The sequence below is a fragment of the Pundamilia nyererei genome, unplaced genomic scaffold (genome assembly GCF_000239375.1).
Source record: "Pundamilia nyererei isolate P.nyererei 1_Seehausen unplaced genomic scaffold, PunNye1.0 scaffold00006, whole genome shotgun sequence".
Lineage (NCBI taxonomy): Eukaryota > Metazoa > Chordata > Actinopteri > Cichliformes > Cichlidae > Pundamilia > Pundamilia nyererei.
The window spans coordinates 7,329,574-7,356,115 of NW_005187407.1; the positions used below are offsets into that span (position 1 = coordinate 7,329,574).

The 26,542-nt window shown below is 41.5% G+C and overlaps 1 protein-coding gene across 1 annotated transcript in view; it reads left to right on the forward strand.

Annotated features, from left to right (window-relative positions):
* Window positions 1–24,674, forward strand: part of LOC102210369 (ultraviolet-B receptor UVR8-like) — a 56,232-nt gene extending 31,558 nt beyond the window's left edge. Inside the window, exons 3-5 of the mRNA XM_005722355.1 lie at window positions 20,740–20,782; window positions 22,239–22,473; window positions 24,613–24,674. Of these exons, the coding sequence (XP_005722412.1) occupies window positions 20,740–20,782; window positions 22,239–22,473; window positions 24,613–24,630 (296 nt within the window). The 3' untranslated portion in view covers window positions 24,631–24,674. The remainder of the gene's footprint in view (window positions 1–20,739; window positions 20,783–22,238; window positions 22,474–24,612) is intronic.
* Window positions 24,675–26,542: the final 1,868 nt, after the last annotated feature.

A 26,542-nucleotide genomic window follows, 5' to 3' on the forward strand; every position in this document is an offset into this window, starting at 1 on the left:
GCACGCACGCATGCACGCCCCCAGATCCCTGAGTGATCATTGCTCAGTGGCTCTGGTCAGCATGTTGTCACCTGTATCCCATTAAGAACATTCTTGCCTCAGCACACAATCACACACATACCAAATCTCTCGCTCCCTCTCTCTGTTTCACTCTCACACACATACCTTATCCTCATCCCCATTCACGCGACCTTCTCTCTTCAGCCACTGTTTGCACCCCACGATTCCACACCTGGTATATTGGCCTTTTTTCCCCCTGACCTATGATTAGGTGCTGCCCTTTTCCCTCCTTTTTTCTTCTTCAATAGCATAACCTTGTAAATCAAGCCTCTACAACACCTTTCTAGGCCTTTCTGCATATTTGCTTTTCATGTAGCTTTCTTCATTAACAGTAAATGGAGGTAGACTTGTGAGGAGAGCACACTACAGACAAGCCATCTGTATGAGCCTGGCTCCTTCAGGCTCTTAGGTCATGGGGAATCATAAGCCACACCCGTAACGGCTTACACCCAGTGGGTTTTGAGAGGTTAACTGTCTTCAGCTGCTGATGGCAGAAAGCCTCACCATCCCCTCAACAGAACACTTTGAATAATAGACCAAATTATCACGAAAAAAAATAAGTTGACAGGGGAATGTTTAAATGAGCCATGGCATTCCTGGTATTCTCAGGTGTTAATTATCATGACCAGGGTTTATGTGGCCAAAGTGACGCTATATATTGCATATTTCAGATTGTCAAAGGACAGGGTTATATAAGTAAACAGTGAAACCCACTGAGATGAGGTCAAAAGAGGTGGACCTTTTGCTGAATAAAAGTCAAGAGTTTATAAGGAAAAAAAACGAAGCGTTCGTTTACGCTAAGGAATTGAAATACTGCCTTAATTTTCAGGAACTGCAGACATAAATGGAATTCCCTGTTGTGATCTTATTTTGAGTTAAGGCCAGGTCAAAAAAGAATGAGAGTATAACACTCTGGGAGCATTGTTTTTGTATTCATTGGTATGACGGATTCTTGAAAATAGAAAAAGAAAGGGAAAAAAAAAAGAGAGCGCACAAGCTTTTTTTACATTAACATTTTGTAATTTAATGAATTTCTTTACACTTACAATTTTTGCACATTTACTCCCCCCCCCCACCGTTTTCTATAGGCAATTAAAAGTTATCAGATATGTTGTTTAAATATAGTTAGACTTGTGTGTGTGTTTACACTTACCCATGCCATTGTTAGCTAGGGAGTGCAGACCCTGTCCCTATCATCTGGTTGTGACACCCGCTCTGTGGGACATGGCAGCTCCCTTAGAAACCGGCAGAGTTCCAATCATCTACATGCCATAACCTTACGGCCGCCTTTGTCCTCACCTCCGCCAAGATTCATTTGTGTCGCCCCAGCAGGTCTGACCGCTGAGCAAAACCCCGGCAGAGCAGGAGGGAAATACATTTCACTGATTAAAGATATCTGGTGACTGCTCTACATGCTGTCAGCACACTGTTAGTGTTCCCCCACCCCCAGCAACCCCTCCTCCCTCTCACTCACCTCATGTATGCCATCTCCTAGATTCTCCCCTTGTACTCTTTCTCCTTCCCTCACCTCTCACATAAGAGAAATACAGAATTTGCAGCAAAAGCACAAATCATAAAAAGACAAAGAAACAAAGTTGGGCTAGAAAGGAGAGAGGACAGATGATGGAAACGTCGAGTTTGAGGGCGGCAGAGTAAAATGAGCACTAATGTTGGCTGAGTAGTAAAAAGAGAAAACATGTGTATGTGTTATTATAAGTGTGTGTCTCATCTCAGTGGCTATGTGGTCTGACCTTGGGCTTTTTGCAGTACCCTTCTGCAGTGGCATGCCAGCCAGCTGTAAAATAAAACAGAAGATAGTACGCGCACAGTAAATCAGAAATAGCTGTGCTACCGTTCGCTGTGTGTGCTTAAGAGCCTTATACTGCAGTAAAATGCTTTGCAACAGAGGATTGAGATAGGGTAAGAGATACAGGGTACCCCTGAACCCTTTTCCTATCTAAGATCATATATTGTGTGCTGAAAGGTTAGGACAGTGGAGGGAGGCGGGAAGTGTTTCTTTGTTTTTTTCTGTCTTGTGTCTTTCTTCGTGGCTCTTTCTTGTTTCATGTTGTCATACATAGTTCCCCTTTTTGATCTAGCCCTCCACTTCACACAGCATCACATTAAAGACAATAAATCAGAACTGTGTAATGACTGTTAAGCCCCCCCCCCCCACACACACACACACACATGCAGCGATTCTCCAAACCAGCAGGGGACAGTGTTATACGATATGTAATTTAATATGCTTGTACAAATGCATATGCACTGTTAATTAAAGACCAAACATTCTCCTCTTTGTTCTCTTATTTGTTGTTGACTTTGTTCACATTGAAGTTTTAGCCTATTTTGCGCTATTAGTTTGACTCAACTGCCCTGCCTACGTTGGCAGAACCACAGAAATACAGAGTGGCCTATAACTTCAAATGACTTGATTGTTCTACTTTCTTCATTAGGTACACTCGTATATGGGTCACATGTTTTGGAAGGTGGAGATGGAGGGGATGTGGGAATTGGCACATTTTTTTTTTTTTGAACATTTTGCCCATTTCCATTCCAGGAGTCACCTCCAAACCCTAATTAACAAGGAAAGCCATCAAATCAAACTTTACTAATCCCAAAGGTGCTGTCAGCAGGCAACTGGCACAGACTTTCTCAATGCCACTCTCTCCTGCCACCTCTAGTATTAACTCACTCACCACTGTGCCAGTGAAAATGCATGTGTGTGTGTGTGTGTGTGTGTGCGTACGTGCATGTCTGTGTGTGTGTGTTTGAAAAGCCGTATAGGGGGCAGAGTTCAGTAGGAATGACAAGCGCTGCTGGTATCATGAAGGGCAAAGATCTGAACATATCAAACCCTCCACAGGCTGATCATCCATGTGTGCATTTGTCATCGTGTTGCTAATTTGCAGTGTGCACGTCTGCAGTGCTACATTTGTGTTTTTGTGTGGTTAGTGTTTGCGGCTGTGCTTTAGAGCGCGTTTGTATGCACGTGTGCACGTCAGAGGCGACAAGCGAGTGTTAGATGTCAGGTGAGGTGAGGGACTGTAGAATGTGGAGAGCAGTAGAGTGGTGCTCTGTGTGACACCAGTCCTGTAGACAAGGGTTAAGCAGGGAATAGGGAATAGTCCTGAGGTAATAGCATGGGGGCGGAGGGTTGATGAAGAGTGAACAAAGGTGATGCAGTGTTTCACAGACACGACACCCTGATATGCTTTGTTGGCTCATTTGATAGGAGCATGTGAGTGAAGGAGTGTGCCCTCAAGGGAAATTTAATAGCAGTCAACATCAGACTTTATGCCATGAAAATAAAAAATAAGGTAAATATACAAGACTGTGAGAATAGAATAGAAAAATTCAGCAGTGCACTGGCGTAGCTCAGGATGTCTAAGTAGTCAAGCATATTGCGCTCTTTAAAGCCACTTGGACCTAGCTATTTGTAGTTACTCTTTATTGAAGTTATGATTTAACCTGTATCTAAATGGGGAAGCCTTGGTGTATGCATAGTAAAAGCATTCATAATTAAACATGGAGACTCCAGGTCTCTCCTCAACGTCTCGACCTATCTTCTTCCATAAGATTCATATCAGATATTTGGCCACTGAACTACATTATGCTCCTTTTTCTCCAAGTCTTCACAGCAACCAAAGGCTATCTACTTTGCACTATAGACCACAGAGGTGACTTATTCCCATGTGTGAAGCTCAGGAGCTGATGGGCTCTGAACATCCAATTCAGCGTCAGTGGCCCAATGGCGTCTAGAAAAGGGTAGCGGGGAAACACTTGACCTTCCATTAATTGTCTCGCATGCATAACCACTTGTTAATTACTGGAAGAACCAAAATGGCTTCCAAAGCTAGTTTCTAAAAGGTCACTTACCTCTGGGTAATGAACATTCTCAGCAGTTCTGAAGTCTACTGGTCTAGTAGACTGGCAAGGCTTAACGATGTATGGTGTTCTAAAGTCGATGCTTGTCTTTGAGCGAAAGGAGATGGCACTTTATATTTCACGTTTCTTTGACCATTTTGAAGTCTTTCTGTCAGTTATTAGATTGAATATAAATTCCTTGTAGACAGACTATTCAACATTCATGTCAAATACCAAAGTATTAAAGTGGAATGAATGTAAGTCTATGGGTGTGCGAGATGCCAATTAATAACCTTGTGGTCCATAACTTGCAGGTGCACGCACATTCGTATACACACTCTGCTTCCTCATCTCATTAGCCTTTATCCTCATTCTCTTTATCTTTTTCACCTAGTCTGCATAAGGAGAATGTATACATTCTTTGTAGTGACAGTATTATCAGGCAGGGTCATCTTTCTTGCCTCTCCCATACAGTATAACGATAAGGACGTGTGTTATTTTTAAAGAACCTGTTCAAAGAGAGGAGCGATAATATAGCGATAAGGTGATTAAACAGAAAGGGTTTTATATGATGCACATTAACAGTTTTGTCCCCTTTCATGTCTCAGGAATGATTACCTTTAAGTATCTCTCCTGCTCCTTATTGCAGTTTCTGAAAGCATCTAAATGGCGGGCTAGCAAGCGGGAGTTAACTTTCTAGGCTTCTTTGTGTGTTTGAGAATATTCTTAAATGTTTTCCCCAAGGTGTTTTTTTTTCATTCAGCCATTTTGTTTTCAGCTAGAACTTTCTTTGTTGTCTTTACATTTTTCTGGGTCTATTAGTTGCAGAGTATCGCAGACTAATATTAAAATTTAAACTACACTATGCACCCCTGCACAAAGGTCTGATCCCATATTGTGCTAACTCTCCACCCAATCCATCACATGCCTGTCTGGGCTTTGTATCGGGGTTATGAGCAGACGGCTTGCATCACCACATATTTGATTGTTGGTTAGGAAAATGTGCTGCCTTCAACCTTGCAGGGGTCTTTAACCTTTCAGAGTGGTATGCAATCTTGGTTGATTTTTATTGGTTTATTTTCACCTCTTTCAATCCCCACCTATTTTCACTCTCTCCTTCTCTACCCCTTTTTAATAGCTCCTGGTATTGTCTTGGTCCTTGCTGACAACAAAGGGGATAAATGCAATGCCTACTGTAAGTCCCTGTGGTTAGGCCTTGGACATGACACGTGTCAGCCTATGATAAATTGGCTGTGTGTCTGTTCAATTTCAAATGCAAAGCTCTAGAGAGAGAGGAAGAGAGAAGGAGAAAAGAACATGATGGAGAATTGGGTGAGAGAGAGAGAGGAAGAGAGCGAGAGATGCCGGCATATTTCTGGCACAGGGAGAGAAGGATGCCTCAGATGCTGGATGTTAGTGTGTGGGGTACAGATAAGGCATTGCACAAGTTTTGGAGTGGGATGCTCACATCCCAGGGTTTGGGAGGTGAAATCTTGGCAGTGGGACAGGTGCTAGACAGAGGAGGATGAGTTAGAGGAGAGGGGAGAGAGAAAGACAGGGCATGAAAGATGAGAGAGCTCTTTTCACAATGCTGATGAATCACTTTTCGCTGATGTGTCCACAAGCAGTGAAAACAAATTAGCTTCACCTAACTCTCTCTACTTTGCTGGTATACTTGCGGGGCTAATTGTTTGTTTCTGCATTTCTGTCCTTTTGTACTTTGCAATAGTGAAAATGGTGTTGGACACCCCGCTTCCAGGAGGATGCCTGGCTAATAATCTGCCTCTGCTAATCAGTGCAGCTGGGTTGGGAGAGTTGGCGCTCTGACACCAGGCAGCCACGCAGAGTGTTGGGGAAGAGGCAAGGATGTGAGCCAAATCCAGCTTGTATCTCCCAAGCGGAGCTTCATAGAAGAAGGGGGGAGTGCTGGGTAAAGAGAGGAGAAAGAGGCTTCCTATACCTTAGGATGCCTGCTTGATGCCTTTACGGGAAAAGTGGAAAGATTGGCGCTTTTCATAACAATTGGCCTATGAGGTGACAAAGACGATATTATGCTAATGTCAGCCTAATCACAGAGAGAGCGATATCTTCTTAAAACCTTTGGCACAGCACTGCCCTCACAAATATCTCATGGTCGCTCAGATTGCCCCCTCATCTTACACCCACCCCTACACCTAGAGCCTATGTCTCCTTTTATTTCTAGCTACACCTTGAAAAATCACATTTTTATCAGTCTGCCTTTTTCTTCCGAATATTACTTTGATTTGGCTCCTTCCACTTGTCCATGCAATCTTGATACACCACTGGCGACACGTCATTATGACCTTTAAATGCCATTTTCAGGTGTGCTGAGGCGCCTCACTGCTAATGTGCATATTTGATAAGAAGTTTGTCTGTCCTTGAATCTAAGTAGATTGATACATGTTTGTTATTCCACTGTCAACTCATAAACCTCAACCCTTTTGCTGCAATGTGAGGAAATAAATGAATGTAAGATGTCTATGGCCTTCCCTGCACTGCTACTGTCTTGGACTTGTTTCCCTCCCTCTTTTCAGTGCTGCCAATAGGGTAGGGATGCTCCTGGTGACTAATTTGCTAGTTGTTTATAAAAGAGGAATAAAATAAGACAAGTGGACAAGACTTAAAGACAAAACCCTTGAAACCCATTTGAAACCTAGCACACTTTAAATTGACAAAGTTAAATGTGGGTCAAAAAATATTTTAGGTGCAGTATGAAACCATTAATTATATCCTTATTGATGAAATCATGTTTTAAATGTGCAACACTTTGCACCCCGCATAATGTTGCAAATGCACACCATATCAAATAGGTTTGCAGAGTTTATTTGACCTTAGCAACACTAGGATGAGTAGTTTTGGTTTCTTTCATGTTAGCATCCACAACTTGGTGTAAGTTTGGAGGTGACTCCTGGAATGGAAAAAAGTTAGACATAACACATTGGCGTTATCAAGGACTGTCGTATGAAAGTAAATACACTGAGAGAACTATCAATTCACAAACCACTATCCTGAGGTAAGATTAACTGTGGAGACCAAAGTTAACATTAATTCAGCTCAACCGAAAAACCAGCCAACAATGGTAACACCAATTCAGAGGGAGCACATGGACACAGCCTGAGTATGGCTGTACCCATGATGCAGAGACGTGAGACATCAAGTTGAGGAAAGTATAAGCACAGCGCAAAGAGTTACACTAACTTTCATGTCGCACACTGTGGATTTATGTGTAACTCTAACATCTCGCTGTGAACTGGTTGCTGCTGTTGCCTTGCATTCAAAATACCTGTATTAGTATAGCAGTCCACACATGTTTGCATTTAGTTAAGTTTTGTAATACAAAACAGTTTGTTAGTTTGTGAGGTGCATGCGAAGTTTATGATGGGGTTTAATGATAATGTTGATCTTCTTGACAACAATAAAAATGAATAAAGTGAGCGAAACAGACTGAGGAATTTATCTTATCAGGTTAATCATACAAGTTTACCAATGGGGAAATTATTTGCAGTTGGAAACAAGGTGATAAATTGCACAATATTGCAGTATATGGTACTGCAGTACGCAGCATGCCACAAATTGTGATTCTGACCTTTACCTGTTAGTGCCGTGTTCAGTGAAGGACCTCTGTTCTTCCCTTATTTAACCTGTTTTACCTTTGGAGCCATTAGGCAAAAAGAGGTGAATTACTGTGTTACTTTTAGTGTGTAAGAATATAAAGTCTTGTTGGTCTTTAAAAAAAACAAAAAGCAAAACAAAGGAAAAAGCAAAAAAGGCGTTAATGGTAGCATCTGTTATCAGAGTGTTGGTTTTTTGAGTTGTTTATGGATCAGAACTTTAATTTTTGTCATCTGTAAGCCTGAAACTGTCCAACCATGCTTCAAATAATTTAGGATAATTCATTGTCATTACTCTTTTTAGATTGTGTTATTCAGTCTTTAGGCAAACTGCTCTAATCTGGAGGTTCAGGGAGATTACAAAGCAAAAAGAATATCTGTGGAGACACAATAGCGTCTCCTCTCTACACCAGCTCAGATGAGGAGAGACAGATTAATCGGCTACCAACTTCTGAAATCCAATAATAATGGGTGCAATTCACGTGTAAGGCTGCTTTTTGTGCATCTACACGGAAGATTAAATTATTTTTAGCCTGGAAGGAAAGGATCTCCATTGTGTTTCCCTTTATGCAAAATAATCATGTCCATTTACCTTTTAGCAAAGTGGTCACATGATCTGTATATGCTTGCTTTATGCTTTAGATTAACAGATTTCATAAGAAGTATGCCCATCCTCTAATCTTGCAAGATATCAAAAAAATCTTAGTATAATAAACTGGAAGAAAGGTATAAAGGAGTCGAAGGAGAAAAATAGGAGAACAGAAAGAAAGGTTCAACACTGTGACTGTGCTGAGCCAGGAACTGTTTTTTTCCTTGTGATCTATCCACGGCTGAACTCTCTGACACCTCATCTGCCGTGCTGACGAGACGTCGCTGTGGCTTAATTGAAGTGGGTTTGTCTCATCCCTTCTCTCCCATGATCCTCTTCTCTATGGGTCAGTGAGAGGTGGGGGGAACCCCCTTGAGTACACGGCATTGGTGGGATTGCTATTTGCCTCCTGCCGCCCCTTCCGAGAGGATGTTAGATTGAAGTTATTTTATGCTTGGCTTACCTCTCTCTTCCACTCTTCTGCATCATATCTTCTGCTCTTCTCTTCCTTTATCTTTTCTTTCTCTGCTCAAGCGCTCCCCCGGTCCATTCTTAAAACCTCTCATGCAGCAAGAAGGGAGGAAAGCATCCGTTACACTGTGAAACTACTGTGATTTTATGGAGGTCCTGTAGTTGAATAGGTATACTTTTCCCAGTGGAGCTCAATTGTGTTTGAAATGGCTATCATTTCTTTTTTGGTCTCAAATGCAATGAATGTGTTTTCAGAATGGGCAAAGATCTAAGGATGTGGAAAAGTGCCTCCTTGGCTCACTTTGTAAAGAGCAGGTCCTGGAGAGCCACTATGCAGCACTCTGACCTGCAACAGCCTGTTACATATTTTGCCATCAGAATTGCGGCATTTGTTATATAATGTGTATAATGTGTTGAGGGTTTTTTTCTTCAGTTCTCAGTAATGTTAAGACACAGCTTTGGTTACTGTACTCGAACACTTAAAAGAACATTATGTGTTGCTGGAGGATGAGTGCAGGCATATGTATAGTTTATCCTGTGTGAGTGCGTGGCTCTGTAGGTTTGTGTGCCTATATGTGTGTTCTGGACTCAAGCCTGTTTGTAGCTCTAAGTGTTGTGCGCATTAGGGGAATGAGGGTAATGATGTGAGAGGCAGTTGTGTTTTGTGCCAGGGCGACCCTGCGGCTCACACCCCATTCCCAGCCCAATGTGTTTCTGATTCTCTCCATCCCTCATCACCAGTCAGCTTCTTCTGACAGCAACCACATTCATATAAAGTTAACCCACAAGCGCGTGCACATACTTATACACATTTATGTTATATCGCTACTTGGGCTCAGACTTTTGCAGTAAACACAGAGCGTGCACACATACCGCACCTCATATACAGTCACTTCAAAGTGCATATCAAGATATGCATACACACACTTGAGTGTTTTAGGCCGCCCAATGAAATGATCACTCCATCTAACTTATCTGATTCCCCCCCTCCCCTCCCACACACACACACACACACACACACACACACACACACACACACACACACACACACACACACACACGTGCAAGCATGGAGCAATATGCAGCCTCTTTCCAAGGCTGAAATGGTTGACTCATTGCATAAGTAGAGGTCAACCCTGATTCACCGTTTAGAGATGCAAACGTGTTGGGAGACTCACAATCTCCCATATAGATGTATTCCAAGAACCTGTCAGAAACATGCTTCTGCATATTGATTCCTCTGTTGTCTTTGTGATTATAAAGATGTCCAACATTACCTGTATTTCCCACCTGCGTCGGTGGGTGGCTGAGACACAAAGGCAAATATATGAGAGAACTTTCTTCAGCAATGCTTACCTTTATGGTTCAACGCAGTAATTGGCCTAGGGTGAACATACCCGCTCGACACTGGCAGTAATGTATTTGAGAAGATATTGAAAAAGCTGATGAGGGAGACACAAGATGTGTTGTAGAATACAAAAGCTAATAATGGTGGGGATTTTGATGAATGGATCTCCAAATGTATACTGATATCGGTCTAAATTGCATTCTTTTGCTCACAGTTTTTCGTGTTTTTAATTTATACATTTCCTCATTGACTATGCAAGGTGCATTTCCCATAGAAGGGAACAGTTCACTTTGTGCGGAGGGTAGAACTTGCACAAGTCGTACTGTCGTTCAGTGCATAGATAAATGTCCACGGAGTTCCGATAACACTAGGGAACCTTCCAGTACTCGCATCACACATATACACAGTAAATGTGTCTAAGAGTCATGGACTCGATGCTCACGCAATGTGCTTTTGAGTACATACATATCATTTTATTGCTGCATATATCACCCCCATACTGAGACATCTGAAAAGAGAGCATGATCTATACCAAAACATTAATCATCATTCATTGTATGTTAATAAATTCAGAATTTCTCCATTTACCATGCGGACGTCCATGCGTGCTGGAAATGCAACCTTTCCAGAGCTCATAAATCACACACACTGAGTCATCTGACAAAGTACCCCAAACACAGGCTGAGGCGCTGCGATCCCTAGGGCACAAACACACGCCATCTAATGTGGCGGATTCAGAGCGGGGACCACAGTTTTCTCTCGCCCCTTGACTACACTCCACTGCCAACCCCCTAACAACAAGAACCATTCGTTGCGATATGAACAAATAACGAAATCAGAAGGGAATGCGGGGTGTCTGTGGCCTTCTCTGCAGTGTTTTTGGGTCCCACAAAGTACCCTCTCTGTCTCTGTCTTGCACTTGCTAGTTCACTCTGACTTTTTTCCTTGCTTATTCTAGGGGGTCAAGTCCGTGGGCAAACAACAACACTTACACCCAGCGGCTTGGTTAGTGTTGTGTTCAGCGAAGAACCGCTCCCTCTCATACTTTACCACAGGAACCATATAGAGTATAAACTGTTTTTAGAGCACTTGTTTTATGCAGAAGAACTTTGTTCTTCAAATATTTAGGCTAATACGGTGGTATTTCGCTTTAGAACACAAGGTGTGGAGGGTAACACGTTTGATAAAAGTATTTTAGATCATGTTATTCAGTCTTTAGATAAACTGCTCTAATCTGGAGGTTCAGGGAGATTACAAAGCAAAAGGGAAATCTTAGCAGATACAATAGCTCCTCCTCTCTACACCAGCTCAGATGAGGAGAAACAGATTAATCGGCTACCAACTTCTGAAAACCAGTAATAATGGGTACAATTCACATGTAAGACTGCTATTTGTGCATCTACATGCCAGATTAAATTATTTTTAGCCTCCAGGGAAAGGATCTCCATTGTGCTTCTCTTTATGCAAAATAATCATGTCCCTTTACCTTTTAGCAAAGCGGTCACATGATCTTTGTGCTTGCTTCATGCTTCAGATTAACAGATTAAAGGCTTTGTTGTTAGTGAAAAGACACAAACAGCTGCCCAATGAGAGTCGTCAAAAAAGGGTTCGAGTCAGTGTTACAGCTGCGATGTACTGTATACATTATGAAGGAGACCTTCTATTGTGCGATTAGGAAGATAATGTCATCAAATGTTAATGACCAGAGTATTTACAGTGTGCAAAACGAGTGCCCTCTGATATGCAAAGACACTTCCGCTGAGAACCTACTGTATATACGGAAAACTAGTGAAAAAATAGAGACGCGAGACGGTGCGGTGTAAAACAGACAGCATTATTTATCCCCTTTTTTCTTTTCTCTCATTTTCCTCCTTTTACCCCCCTTTGGGTCTCTGGATCCTTTCCCATCTCTCGTCTGTTGCCCAGGCCTATCCCTGGCTCCCTGGAGACAGGAGGACGAGTGGTTATTTCTGACTTTGGAAGATGGTCGTGACTAATTGATTCGACATCTGATGGAATGTGTGTAACGTCTCTTTTCCCCCCACTGCTCCAGCCTTGCCACTTGCTCAGATGAGCAGAAACCATTAATGTATTGTGCATATATTTATGTACTGTACGGCTGTGTTTGATATGAGAAATGTGTTTATGCCAGCACTGTCTGTGTTTCTCTGTAAAACCGTCATCGCCTTGTCCCTGGTAATCTAAATTATTACTGGATTGTTTGATGTTATACTTAGAGAAAAGAAATTCTGTATACCAGTCCATTCCCATTGGTCTTATAACAATGGAATATGTGGCTAACACTCAAAATACTCCCACTTATGTTATCTGTTAGATCACTTTGTATTGTTTTTACATGTTCTTGAGATGTTGAACCACATAAACACAAGTGATCCCAAAGGTGCTTTATTGTTTGGGAGGCATCTAATTCATTTATTGAAGTTTTGTTTTCTCTCTCACTCTGTCTCTCCCTACTGTCTTCCTGGCCCTCTGTCTGTGTCTTTCTGCTGTAGTTTTGGGTAGAGTCCAGACACCTAATGAGTTGACTCTGATGGGCTAAGTCCCACAGGTCTTGAAGCTTGGCAAGCTGATGTTGATGGCCACTCTAAGGTACCTAATAGATCTAATCATTTAGCTGATTGGTCCAAGTAATCAGTCTCTGGTGGGCACACAGGGGATGAACAATGGCCAGTTTCCACTCTGTTTCCTCAATAGGCTGGCAGAATGTGAGTAGGTACTGTTGTGTTGTGCACAGAAATGCTGGTGTATGTATTGCATGCTGAAGTCATGTGTTGATCTGTTAAAATGCTCCGGTGACTAAAAAGTTTGGGGTTGCTTTTGTTTTCTTTGCTCATCCAAAGTTTCTGTTTATGAGCCAAATATTTCATTTGATCTTGATGCCTAGAATATATAGTTGTCCTTCAAGCCCACATGAAGTAGATAATATTTTGCATGTAATTTTGATGATCAGTGTAAAGCATATTATAGTGTAACAGCATTTTACGTCTTCAAAGGCCTGCAAAGCAAGATGCAATGAAGCTTCTTTTACGAGGAGGACACATTCAGTATATTGTCTGGATGTGGAGAAGGCCACTAGGGAATGATCAAGTGTGCATCCCATCGACCCGCATCCTCTTCCCCATTACCCTGACATTTCATCCCTACATTTAATTCCAGGCCTTTCTAAAGAGCAGGTAATAGTGCAGAGGGGTACAGGGACCCAGAATTAAGCAGTTTTACACCGAAGGGTAATTTGGTGTGATAAATGTGCCGTCGCTGGTAACTAATAATACATATTTTAAGTAGCAGCGGCAGAGCTCTGCGGCCCAGTAAAGGTAGCATCATTATTAATGTGGGAGTCGCTGCGTGTTTTAGTCAGGGTTACGGCACCAAGGTCAGAGCTACGTTTCACTGAATTAAAAGCCATTTTGAGCTATGGCACTCCTAATCAACTCAGACCTAAAGGTGCATAGCTCAGTTATAATGAGGCACCAATGAATTTAAATAAACAGCAAGATCTAGTGATTTATAAAGGCAATGTGCTATCCTTATAGCTCGTTAGCCATGACGGATACTCTTTATTCTCTGGGCCTCTTTACCCACAGGACCCCAAGCTTTTAACCAAGTAATGTCTGCCTCTATTGTCAGCGGATACGCATTCGGTGCAGGACACTTATCCCCGTCATTATGAAAAGTGGAGATACAATACAAGAGTAATGGTAATGTATGCCATCCAAATAGGTGATTTTTCTCCTCCCCTCCTTCCGTTTTTTTGCGAATGTAAAAACTACCCCGGAGTTTTAGGCCCATGAATTCATCATCATATTTTCTCAAAGGGGTTTTCATATATCCTGAAAGGAAGCATAATCCTTGATAGTAGAAATGTTTTGCATTTAAAGGGGTGCTTCTCGTCGGGGAATTGATGGTGATGTTCGGGTGGGGGGGCTGAAGAGAAAGGAAAGTTCTAGTTTTAAAGTGATCACTTATATAAATTATAATATTTTCATGCGTGAAAGGAGTTAGTGGCTTATTTCAAGTACTTTGCAATAATACAAAGTTTTCCAGTCAATGTGCACCATTAATATGCGGATTAGGAACTTTCTACAATAATGATGTTTAATACTCCCCATTCTCCACATTTTAGCAATTCGTTCTTAAGCATTTCCCTGTCTATTAGCAAGACCCCCCCCCCCCTTTTTTTTATTTTCAAACATTGATCAGGCCCATTGCAATCAAAGATACCTTGATTATCTTAATACAATGAGCCAGGGAAGATAGTTAGTACTTTAGCTGGGGCCAGAGGGGGCAGCGAGCCGTGCACATGTAGCCTCTGTGCTGCTCCTGTTGGAGCATGCCAAGGTATTTGCCACTTCATCAGGTTCTTTGTTGTCTGCCTCTCTTTTGTGTTTCCCTTTAAATATTTTTTTAAGCAAAGCCATGGCTACAGACTTCTTAATACATCTTATTCAGGGGCCTTTTTGAGAAATCAGCTGTTTGGTTGGTTTTCTTCATCTTTGACTCTGGTGTATCCTCGCCTTATGTCTAATACTTATCATTGTGCATTTTAATCTCCTAAAGATACATTTAATATGACAATTGATGTAAAGACTGGCTTTTTACCAGTAAGAGTAACCGTTTCACCTGCGCATGAACATGAGCCTGATATGCCATGCACTTTTTTTATGTGCAGTACCTGAGGCCGGTCTGAATTTAAATTGACATGAAATATTTTCATTTTCCAAAGGACAAAAGTGTTGACTCGCCTCCAAAATACACTTGTTTGATTTCCCATGTGAACATAGTACACAGTGACACCCATAGCTTTCACCATTCAGAGACTCACTCAGTCTCTCACTGTGCTCCGCATTTCAGAGTAATTTTCACTCCTGACACCACGGCTCTGCCTACCTGCCAATTTCTGCCTCGGTTCCTGAATGGGTGATTTGTAAAGCCATGTTCACCTCAACACTCAGAAGATTTACTCAGGAGTGAGCTTGCCAGGTATTTGAGCTGTCAGTTTGCTCTGTGTTCACAAACTTGCTGAAGGGAAAGTAATAGCCATACTCAGCCAGTTGACTCAGCCGGTTAAGTTGCTTTTTGAGATACAGTGGTATACATTTAGATTTCAGCTACTAATGCTGGCATTATTTAATTAGAATGAAGAACATAAGCTATCTTTCTGACACATGAAGCTGATGATCTTTCTTTTTTTTATCCAAAAAAAACCATTACATGTAAATGCAAATGAGCTACCTTTAATCATTAAGTTAAATAAAAGCCTAAAAAACTGTTATCCAAACAATACCCATTTCTTTAGTGCTTGCGTATATATAGTATGGCAGCTCAACTTGTATTGTTGATTTGCCTACATATCTTCCTGGCTTTTCTTTCCCTGCTTCTCCTCCTGCCTTTCCTTTCCACATGATTTGTAAACAAGATGTAGTTGTTTTTGGGGCTGGAGGTCGTTGATTTGTCTCCTTCTCCCCGTAGGTCATTAAGGTCACCATAGCCCCGAAAGCATCAAGCTTAGAAAATGAGAAGCCCGCTCGGCTCTCCCGCTGGCGACCGGGAGCACCCCTTGCCCGCGCCCGCCCTGATGATTAATGCCACCCCCGTCCAGCCACAAACCTTTCTGCCTCAGATAATGCCAGGCAGCAAGCGCGGCTGACACTTTTAATGTATAATTAAGTAGAAAAAGTCAGCACTGGCTATGCAAATTTTTTAAAATGATAAATGACGCTGTACAGCAGCAGGGATTGATTTGGTGTAAATGAAACTAATTAAGGAAATGTCAAACATAATTAATAAAACAGGTTTAAGCTGCAAAACATTGTCAATTGAATGAATGAGGAGGCATTGGCTCCCATTGTTCAGGCTTTATTTAGGTCTTGTGTTTAGCTTGTTCCCTGCTCCAGAATGCTCTCTCCCCTCCTCACTCCCTCCGCCACCAATTCCCTGAGAGGGGGAAAATAAATTTGCTTGTCTCTCCACTGACTGTAGAAATTAATTGCTGAAATCTTGTCCCATCCAAGTGTTACATTCACACGCAGGACATTAACATAACTAATTTGAAAGAGCTCAAATGACTGCATAATGGAGCTCCGTCACCATGCATGACAGTCGCTGGTCATACCAAATTAGCTTGGCTTTATAATTGAAAAATTTCCCCCTCCTTTCTTATTTTTACATCATCTTCCCTCCACTTTTTACACATACTTTTTCACGTCTTCCTTGCTCCCTGCCCTCCTGTCGTATCTTTCCTTCTTGTTCAGTTTTCCTGATAAGAACAAAGGTTTTATAATTTACAAAAAGAGTGCTTGACCTATAATTAGAGAAGAGGAGTGAGGGGAGAGGAGGGGGAGTACCAAGTGGTGGCGGCAGAGTCAGATCCTTAGTCCTGGTAATGATGCTGGAGACCTTGTGGCCCCCAGGGAGGCAGAAGAATAATGGGATGGGCTATTTTTATGGGGGAGCAAAGCAATGGGCCACCAGCCGCTGGGATGCCGGTGCCTGCGTATGGTGCAGAGCAGCAGGGGCTAGCAAGGGGCTAGTGGGGGGCAAAGGAGGGTGAATACTCAACCTGCCAGATTGCCCGCTCTCAGCCCAGCCCATCAGTTCTGTTTGTCAGCCTGATGCACCGCTGTCGGCCTCCGTGCCCCCATGCCAGCCACAGACAGAGAGAATGTATGTGTGGGTGGCTGGGTGGGTTAGGGTGGGGGTGAAAACATCTGCCACTCAGAGGAGAACAGAGGGCTTAAAGATACAAGGTGAGGGACATAAAACAGTAAAGAGATGCATTTTCCTGAGCACGTGTATTAATTATGAAGACCTGGATTTAAATACTACTTTGCAAAGACATTTTTTAGCCTTTGAAACGGGTTGGAAGAAGCACTCTGCATATGAAAGGATCAGACTGAAACTGTTAAACTAACCAAATAATCAACTTTTATAATCTAAAGTTTTTCTGTTTTCTCAAACTAAAATACATTTTAGATGTAGATACTTTTTAGTGTTGTTTACTGTTTGACCCAAACCTGGTGATAACAGATATCTTTAATAATGCGCCTGTGTGCCGAACAACACAGCAGACCTACAGCTGCCAATATTTTTTTGTGCTTCGGTTCAACATACTCTAACCACTGCTATTTATCATACTCCCACGTTACAATTCTCAAGAGTTGGAGTAGCAAAAGAAACAAAAACAGAAAAACAAAAAGTACGAGAAGAAAAGGATATAATAAAACACAAAACTGCAAAATAAAATAGGCGCAGTCTTTATTCCCATTGCATTTTCACTCTCATCTTTATTTCATTATTCCACTAAGAATTCTTATCCCAGCTAAAAGTAAAGCTCGACTGTGTTTATATATTTTTTTTTAAATACGTAAAAAGTTAAAGCTCTTCTGTAAACCCACAGACACTCAAGTGAAATATAGTTGATAAATTTTGCTTAAAGTTTCTGTATTGTTTTTGAAACTTGTAAGCAATAGATCCAGCAGAACAATACATGATAGTATATCATATATAAGATGGGAAATGACAGACCGGGCCACAGGTCTAACACAGGCAACAAGTCAAAATGATATATTTAGGATAAATTACAAGTTAACCGAACAAGCACATCTGTGGCAGAAAGCCGAGGAGATTTCGAACTCATATATACATATATCTGTATAACCATATACAATATCCTTTGTGGCTAGGATTAATGTAAAAACTAGTATCATTTGTGGAGAAAAAAGGTGAGGTGAGACAAACAAATAGTTAGTTTTAGGTGTTTTAACATTTTATGATACGTTTTGTAACATCACAGTGTTAAAACTGCCATAATCCTAAAATTCTCTCAAAACTAATATTTTACACTGGTGTTCAAAAAAGTGAAATATCCATTCACCGTCTTCTGCCACTTATCCAATTCAGGGCTGCACAGGCTGGAACCTATCCTAGGGCCAGAGACAGGACACAGCCAGGATAGGTGCAGTCCAGCTTTTGTCGCAGAAACCTGGATCAGCCAATTAAAATCTGTTCCCAAAATCAGTCTGAAATGCATAACATTATTGCATGTATGTGATGATTCATGAGATGAAATCAGCTGATACTGTGCTTCTAGCTACACGAGTATGCTCTGCAAGAGAGTAATCCTTTGCTTCCATGAGCATGTAAAGTTGTGGCAACAAACTTACACATCTTGCAGTCAGAAAGTTCAGAAACTGTTATTGTTGCACACACACTGAACTAACCTGCGTGTCGAGGATCATTGCTGATGATGAGCTTGCTCTCAGAAACTAAAGAGCAGTCTTGACTGGAAGAGTCTGCAGTCTCTGCCATGAGAACTTGTCAGAAGCACGAGCAAGAGCATCATTTTCTTTGACATTCATAGGATTGTGCACTGTGAGTTTGTCCTCCAGGCTGTCAAAGCTGAGTTACACTGCAACATCTTAAAGCGTCTTAGGGAGAACATTCGCTACACACAACCTGAACTGTGGTGCATGTCAATAATAGCCTGCCGGAAAGGCACGTTTTAATTCATACACACATATTTTTCGATACTGCCATGTTAAATGTAAACCGTTTACACAAACGCATAATTGAATTTTAAAATTAGACACTTAAAAGACAAAAACATATATAATCTATGTAAATGTAAATATTAATATACATATTAAAAATTTCTTCATAATAGTGACATTTCTAAGGCGAGTGGCTTTCCACCATAATGTATGAGCGAATGGTTAAATTACAGTATTTGTGTATTTAATGTAAATGATAAAACATTATATTATTATGGAACATATGCAGAAAACATAAAAAAACACCATGCTTCATGTTTACTAGACTCATAATTGCTACAGTTTTGTTTTATAAAAAACATAGAATGAGAGTCTAAAAAAAAGATGCTATTTGAGGCAACAACAATCTCTTCTTTTAATTTTATGTATCGTTAAAACATGGTGGTTTAATTAATTTCATTTAATAAATTTTGTTTATATTATTAATGTGAACACTGTAAATGTACATAGACCAGTATTGAGCAGCACTTCATAAATATTGTGGTTGGTCCATTGAGCAGTATGTCCTGAATCTAGCTAGAGGAGGTAATTTCACATGAATTATTACCTAATGCACTTGAAAGGTTATAAAATGTCTGCATATTAAAAGTGCAGTTTATTTCTGCTGCCCAACTTGAATATAAAGTTACAGTCTATTTGTTGATTGCTTGATCTTAGTTTGTAGCAAACCAGCCAAAGTAGTGGAGCAGTTCTGCATTGTATGCTCGAGTAGCACATGAACACGTAGATGACTGCATAAATGATGATGTACATAATCATATTTGCAGCTAATTTCTCTAAACACATATCTGAATATTCAAAATCAGAATCTAGAAACTGGAAGCTTTGTGGGTTAATACTTTGGGTTGGTTTTGGGTGTGGGTGTACAGTTTGGAGTGGAGTGAAACTGAGGAACACAACTCTTTTTAAAATGTATCTAAATTCTAAACAGTGAGAGGCTCATGGAATAGGTAGTCAGTTATCCTTTATCCAGAAATCTGCTGGCCAAAACATTGGCTGTCACCTCCAGAGGTTGAATCAACAGATCTTCACCAATGATTTAATGAGACTGACTAGTAGAAAACTTTGATTCGTGTATGTGTACTGTATTCTGCAGAAAATCTACCCATAGTCTGAAGATGTAGTATTTTAACATCAGTCAAAGTAAAGAAAAGTGTGTGCTCTACAGTTGTTTGATTAGAAACTGGTTAATTAGGGACAATATCTATGTATCAGTGCAACGTAGGTGCACAATAGGTGTTGTATTCTGGCAAAAGGAGCAATCCCTCAAATGTTTTGAACATTTTCCTCAAAGTTTCCCAAGTGATATTTCACTTTTCATGTTATTTTCTTTTTTCCCCACATTTGCCTGTGACTCTTTCATACAACCCGATCCTTAAAATGCCAAGGGTCACGTGTCAAACATATGCAGCAAGGATTGCAATTTATTACCCCACATTTGCCTGATAATTTTTCTCTTTTGACAAGCTTAGGTAAATCATAAAGCCTACTCTATAATGTATGAGGGCTCCGCTGGCTTGATGAGTAAAGTCTGTTGCTATTGGCTGTTACCCCTGTGGTGTTTGAGTTCCCATAAGACCAATAAGACTTGTCTGTATTCTAGTGTGACTCGAATCACTGCAGGAACAGGTAAGGTCCAGGTATTTATAGTAACTATATGCAAATGGATGAGTGCCATGCTGGACTCTTAGTGCAGAGGTGACAGTTAAATACATGTACATAGAAGGAGAAATATATGGGCTTCGCCCTCTCTTTGAGACAAGTCTAATCAGTTAGGATTGCCTTCTCTCCTCATTTCATTTGAATATATTCAGCTTGGACTTATTCTAAGGAAGTGTCTCCCATGTATATTATTCCTTCCCGCTGAAGGCTCATTATTTTACAGCAGGGTGTGTGAGAGGCGGCCCCAGTCTCTGAACTCTCTGTCGAGGCTGTATTAATCAAACTTCACGCAGCGGGAAAGGGTCCACCCGCTGACATGGCACTGCTCACTCTACACTTGAGGACAAAAGGGAAAACACACAACCTGAGCCATTACTGTGAAACATCTTCAGCTTTTAAGCATTACCACTTGTCATTATTTCAACAGCAGTAGCCACATGCGAGTCCAAAGATTGTCTCAAAGAATTTGAAACGACCGTTGACGCGTTTCGGCCGACATGTCATATAATAACATTGTCCTCTTCTTCCTTTTCACTACAGTGGATAACAAGATCTTTGCATGGGGAAATGGCACCAGTGGACAGTAAGTAAATGTCAGAAGTAACGTTATCTGTCTTGCTTTGATGGTGTGTGAAGGATGAGGATGAGTAGTGATACTTTGGGGAACTACTCATCTGTCTGTGAAGCTATCAGTTTGTTCTGCCCACTGGCCATTCAAACGTCTTATTGTTTTCTGCCGGTGTACTGCATGGCTGTATATTAATCGGACGAAAGAGGCTAGCTGACAGACAAACAAACTCAGACATAGTTATAAACAAACAGAAGTTGTTTATCTTTTGATGAGCTTCCTTGTTAAAACTTCTCCAGCCAGGAGCCAGTCTGGCTCTAATGACATTTAAGGGCATGGGGACTACAGTGATTCAGTGGCCCTCAAGTACTCAAAAAGCTGCATGGCAGACCTCAGAGAAATACATAAAAGGAACAAAGGCATCACTTCTCACTCTCTCATCATTTCCCATTGTCCCTTAGTCTCCTTCTCTCAATCTCCATTTCTCTGTCTGCGGTTCTCTCTCTACTGATGATGCTTTGACCTGTCTAAGCAGGTCGGGGCTCTCTAGTGGGGCGCTTATAGTTGGAGGAGCCTATAGTTGGAGTTCTGCAACACCCACTTGCAGAGCAAAGGGTGAGCATCTGTGTTACACAACTGGCACTCTGATATCTGAAAATTCCTCAGCTCTCCTGTGTGTCTCACTGGAGGCGAGAGAGGAGAAGAGTACGAGGGAGCTGTGTAAATTTAAACTGGCAAACTTTCTGATGGAAATAGCTGTGACCCCAGAGTGGTCTTGTCTTGAGTTGAAGCATTGTTGTAATCAATACAGGCTCTCGTGGGGATGACGGGCGAGGACCTTTCGTTCCCCGTTTGTGGAAATAATGGAGAAGACTGTTTGTTATTTTTCCCAGACATGCCGCAAACTAGCAGATATGGCCGGGGCATTGCAGGTTATGACGCTGGCTCAGGGAAACAAATACAAAGAGGAGCATTTTATCAAGAAGCAAACAGCAGAGCTCCGTTTGAAGCTGCTGGGAGCTCATAGGTCACAGGGGTGCTGGGGCTGCGTTTGACCAGCTCATCTTGAAACAGGGGCTTGGATGTTCTTTGTTCACTCGCACTAGGCATGCAGAAGCAGAAACGAGTCTCGGCTCTGGCCTGTGTAAAGTCATTTGTACAGCTTCAAATTAAGTTGGGTTCAGCGATTTCCCCGGAATGTAAAACTGACCTCACTGAAACATGCTTATTAGGCGACTCTTGTTTGGTTAGAAGAAAAATAGCTCAAAGGTAAAATTATAGTATCATTGTAGTAGTGCAAGTAAAAGCGATTTCTGGTGGTGTCTTTTGTTATGTTGCAATAAAATAGAAACAGTGTTAAAGAAAATAAACTTTTAAAGTGTAAATAGCAGAATATAAAGAATATTGAATGATTGCAGAAGAAGAAAAAGCCTAAAGGTATTTTCTGTCTTATTTTCTTTTTTTTTCCTAGGCTGGGTAATGGAGAGAGGGCAGTAAAAAAACAGCCAGTCGAAGTCAAATTGCCACAGGAACTAAACGTCAGAGGAAGTCACCTAGATGGGAATTTTGCCAATGTAGTTGGCATAGCCTGTGGAAGCCGACACTCCTTCATATGGACCGAAACTGGGCAGGTCTACAGTTTTGGAAACAACTTTTATGCTCAGCTAGGCTATGACTTCCAGAGGGCTGACTTCAAAGAGAACCAGGTATGAAGATTATGGTTTCTTTACAGTTATGCACAAATCGTTACCCAATCCATCACTACTCCCAGTGGCTTCTGATTATCTTAAAGTTGTTTGGGTCATATTTACATAAACGCAATATAGAAAAATGAAGAGCCGGGAAAGAAGGCTTAGGCTAACACAGCTAAGAATGTTGTGAAGCCTATTGGGCAAAAATCTAAGAAGTATTGAGAGGAAGAGTTTCAATCCAGAAAGAGGTTCACAGTGTTTGTGTAATTGCTCTCACTGATGGAAGAGGGAGCCAAAATTTACACACTGCAGATGCAAAATTAATATGATTTTTTAATGACCCCTTTAAACATCCACACAGTCTCTTAGCTATAATATTAGTTTTTAATTCACTGTTGGGAGTAGGGGCAGGTCTACGTGATGGATACCTCAAGAGCCTGGATAGCTTCTTGTTAGTTGCCTCTCAAGCTTTGTCCTTACGTGGCTTACTATACAGTAGCATGCTGCTGAACCACACAAATCCTAAATTAAGTGCTGTGGAATTGAAATTGGCTCTCTTGTGAAGTGTTCCACTTGCATTGGAGCTTAATTTTGCCTACTCATATCATTTGATTCAGTCCCTCAGTCCCTCTTTTGCTCGCTGCAGCCCATCGCTCCCTCTTCCTTCTCATGCAAAATAAGCCCATTTACCACAATGTGGCAGTGTCTAGGTGAATGATTGCCACTCAGCACTTGATATATGGGTATGTGCTGCTGTGTGCATGTGTGCTGGATACATTATATTTCCAACAGATTCTCCCAGTATTTTGCAGCAACATTAGTGCGTTATACACTATGTGAAGCTCTTTAGGCTCATTTTCGTAATGAGTGGATTTAAAAATAGATTAATATGTTTGTACTTCATTCTACTCTATTACTTGGCCCAAATATTGTTGCCTGTTTTGTCATTACTGAAAGGCTGGCTTTTACAGTCAGTTGTTTAAGACAAACATCCAATAGAGAGGCCTTTCAGTTCATATGAGACAGGCCTCATACATGAGGGCAAAAGGTAGCCAGCCACCAAGCAGTGTGTCAAGGTTCATGGGCTTAAGCTCTTACCTGTTCTCAATGACAAAGGCCATTTGGATCTGCATGACTGCTCCCACTTCTAAAATCTTGTTACTAAAGAAAAAACATGGGCCCCAGTGGTATGACTATCCCAGACTTATATGTTCATCTCTCTAGGCTTACTTGTGGCCTCTGATTGCCTCAGGTGGAGACCCAAACCTGGCCCTGTCCGTTACCACCCAGCTCCCACTTCTTTCATCCCTTTGCCTTTCTGTATACACTCTCCTTCTGAAGGACCAGACAGGCTGCTCCATCTTCAGCTGTCCTCCAGTCTCCTGACTATATGATACTGGCTATTGTTGTAAAGAATCTATAGGCTGGAACTGCCTGCTTCACCCCTAAGGCTCAGTTTCCCCTTTTTGTCTGAAATGGAGTGGTAGCAAAGCGCAGAGATCTAAGAAACACTATATTCTGTTCTTTATTGGCCCAGTGATAAGGTATTGGGATTCCGCTCACACCTGCGAGCCCTTTGTTCAGGCCCGCTATGGCGTTTCACCTGCACCAGACAAGGTTAGACAGATCGCCTATTTAATGGTTTGATTGACATTATTTTAATGTAACACCGTGGGGAGCGATACGTCTTTGAACAGAAAAGAAAGTTAACCTTATATTTCTCCAGGACACCCCCCCCCCCGCGCCATTAGAACAATGACATTGGCATTTTCTTGGGATTTTGTTTGCACATAGGACATTCTGAGGTGCCTTATATAATACATTATAATAAAAACTTGCAGTAGGTATTGTGGTAGCTTTTTTTTAGTATCAAGCCTGCATCATATACCATACATCTACTTCTTTTTTTCCATTTATTGATTTTTTTCCCTCTGAACACTGCATAGCTTAGTTTCTAAGTAGGCTAACACCTTCTAGCTAAAAATGTACCAGTGTATTTCTACAAAAGTAAGCAAAAAGCGACCAGGGGAGCAAGAAAATAAACTCTGTTCCTAAGTGTGACACGTGTGCAGCTTGAGCTTGGCATGGCATCCGTGTTCAGCCTGGCTGCGCACAACTTGTTTGAATGTCATATTTATCCCTGTGTTTTGTCAGAAAATTAACTTCCTGTGAGTTTGCGGCAGAGCCGAGCATATGGCCACAGCTCTCTGGAGATGACAGCCTAGCGGAGCGGGAGCTCGCCGGTGCCGCTGCCCTGCTCTGGCGGCAGATGCTCCGGGCTTCTCCGCGATTAAGTGGAGATCATCACTGTTTTCTTTGAGCACCGCTGTGCCTTGTACTCTGAAGTGTTCAGTTAATCACTGCCTGCCTCCCTGCCTTTTCCACGCAAGCTGCCAAAGCACTCATTAAGTTTGAATCTCCCTCTTACTGCTCGCTTGCTCACCGGCTCGATATATTTTGTGACTGAATCTTAGCAGTCACCCTTTCTGAGGGTTTGTTGCACCTGTTTACATGAAGGATTCTACAAAGGCAGTATTTTTTGTTTGAGTACTGTTTGTGATTCTATCTCTAGCCATGGTTCATTTGTTGTGTATCTTGTGTATATAAGAAAAAGCCACTCTATAAGTTACCGAATGTTTCCTTTAGCTTGTGAATACCGATGTGCTCTGTTTTTCCCCAAGTGCCAAAATACTTCCTTCACAGGCCTCTGAGGGAAGTGAAGTCTGTTCCACAGTTGTGTTTATTCTCATTGAGAAACACTGATAGTCACATTTACAGCTGTAAAACACGACTCTGTTATCCACTGAGTATGTTGAATGTATAGAATCAGAGCGCAGGTATAATGTAAGTCATAATATTAAAATAAAATAAAAAAACTGAGCATTTGCTAACTCCCACCGCCTCCCAGGCCAAGTATCTCACATCCAGTTATGTTGCATCTCCTACACAAACAGCCATGTATTGTTATTGTGAAACATTGTGACACGCTTTAACCCTGATTGATCTTGATCTCCGACACAAATAATAATGTGATTACAGGCTTTTCTCTGCCTCTGTCTTCGCTGCAGTGGAAAATAACATTAGGACTATCCTTTCATGTTAATCGCCTTGGTTGGAAGTATACCTCAGTGCACCAATAGGCCTCAGTAATGCCTCCTTTCTTCTAAAAAAACCCATCCAAAATAACCTATTTGCAGCACACCCACACACACGTTGCTTAGCTGTGTAACACTGTTATTCTGCACCAATCAAAGCCTGGCTTGCTTGTCCTGGTGCGGTGATCATTCCCCCCACAATAGCGGGATGGCATTACTGCGCTTTTGAAAGCATTTGCATGGCAAAGCAATAACATGCACCTTGTAAATAAAGGAATTGATCCTGTTCATCTCAGGTTGGATTTCCTGGATAAAGCTGTGGAAAATGGATCCCTGTATCGTATCGCGTCAATATACACACTCTGTTTCCTCATCCTCAAGTTTACTCTGCAGTAGGAATCTTCTTCTTAATCTCGTCTGTCAGGCTGTCAGGCAGACACAGAGAAATGTTTGCGATTCCCTCTGCTACACTGGTTACTTGGCAGACAGCTGATTAGTGCCAGTTTGCCTCGTTCCCAGTATGCAGATACCCAGATAGAAAGCTGGCCCCATTCATTGAGTCCAAGTACCAAAATAGCAATTGCTGTTCTCAATCAACTATGAAGAAATGGGTTTGCATTGTTGGAAGAGGTTGATTTGAGACTTTTTGAAGAGGCTCTTGAAATTACTTTCAAATCAGCCCGAGCTGACAGACAGCTGGTCGAGCATCATGCTGCTGTGTGCGGTCAGCAATAAAGAATAATGTTGTTTTTTTCTTTTCTTTCTTTTCTTTTTTTAAAATCATAACTCATACTATATGAGCATTACGCCTTTGCACCCTCTGGGCCCGCGCATTGTTATTGGTCACAATAGACGTTTATCTCCTCTACTTAGATTTAAATGTATTCACAACTGTACAAATTGCCACTGTGCTCTTGGCAAGGTACAACTAATTTTTAGACGAGGAAATTCCTTGTCAGGAGCAGCCAAGGGAGAAGGTGTCAGATTGA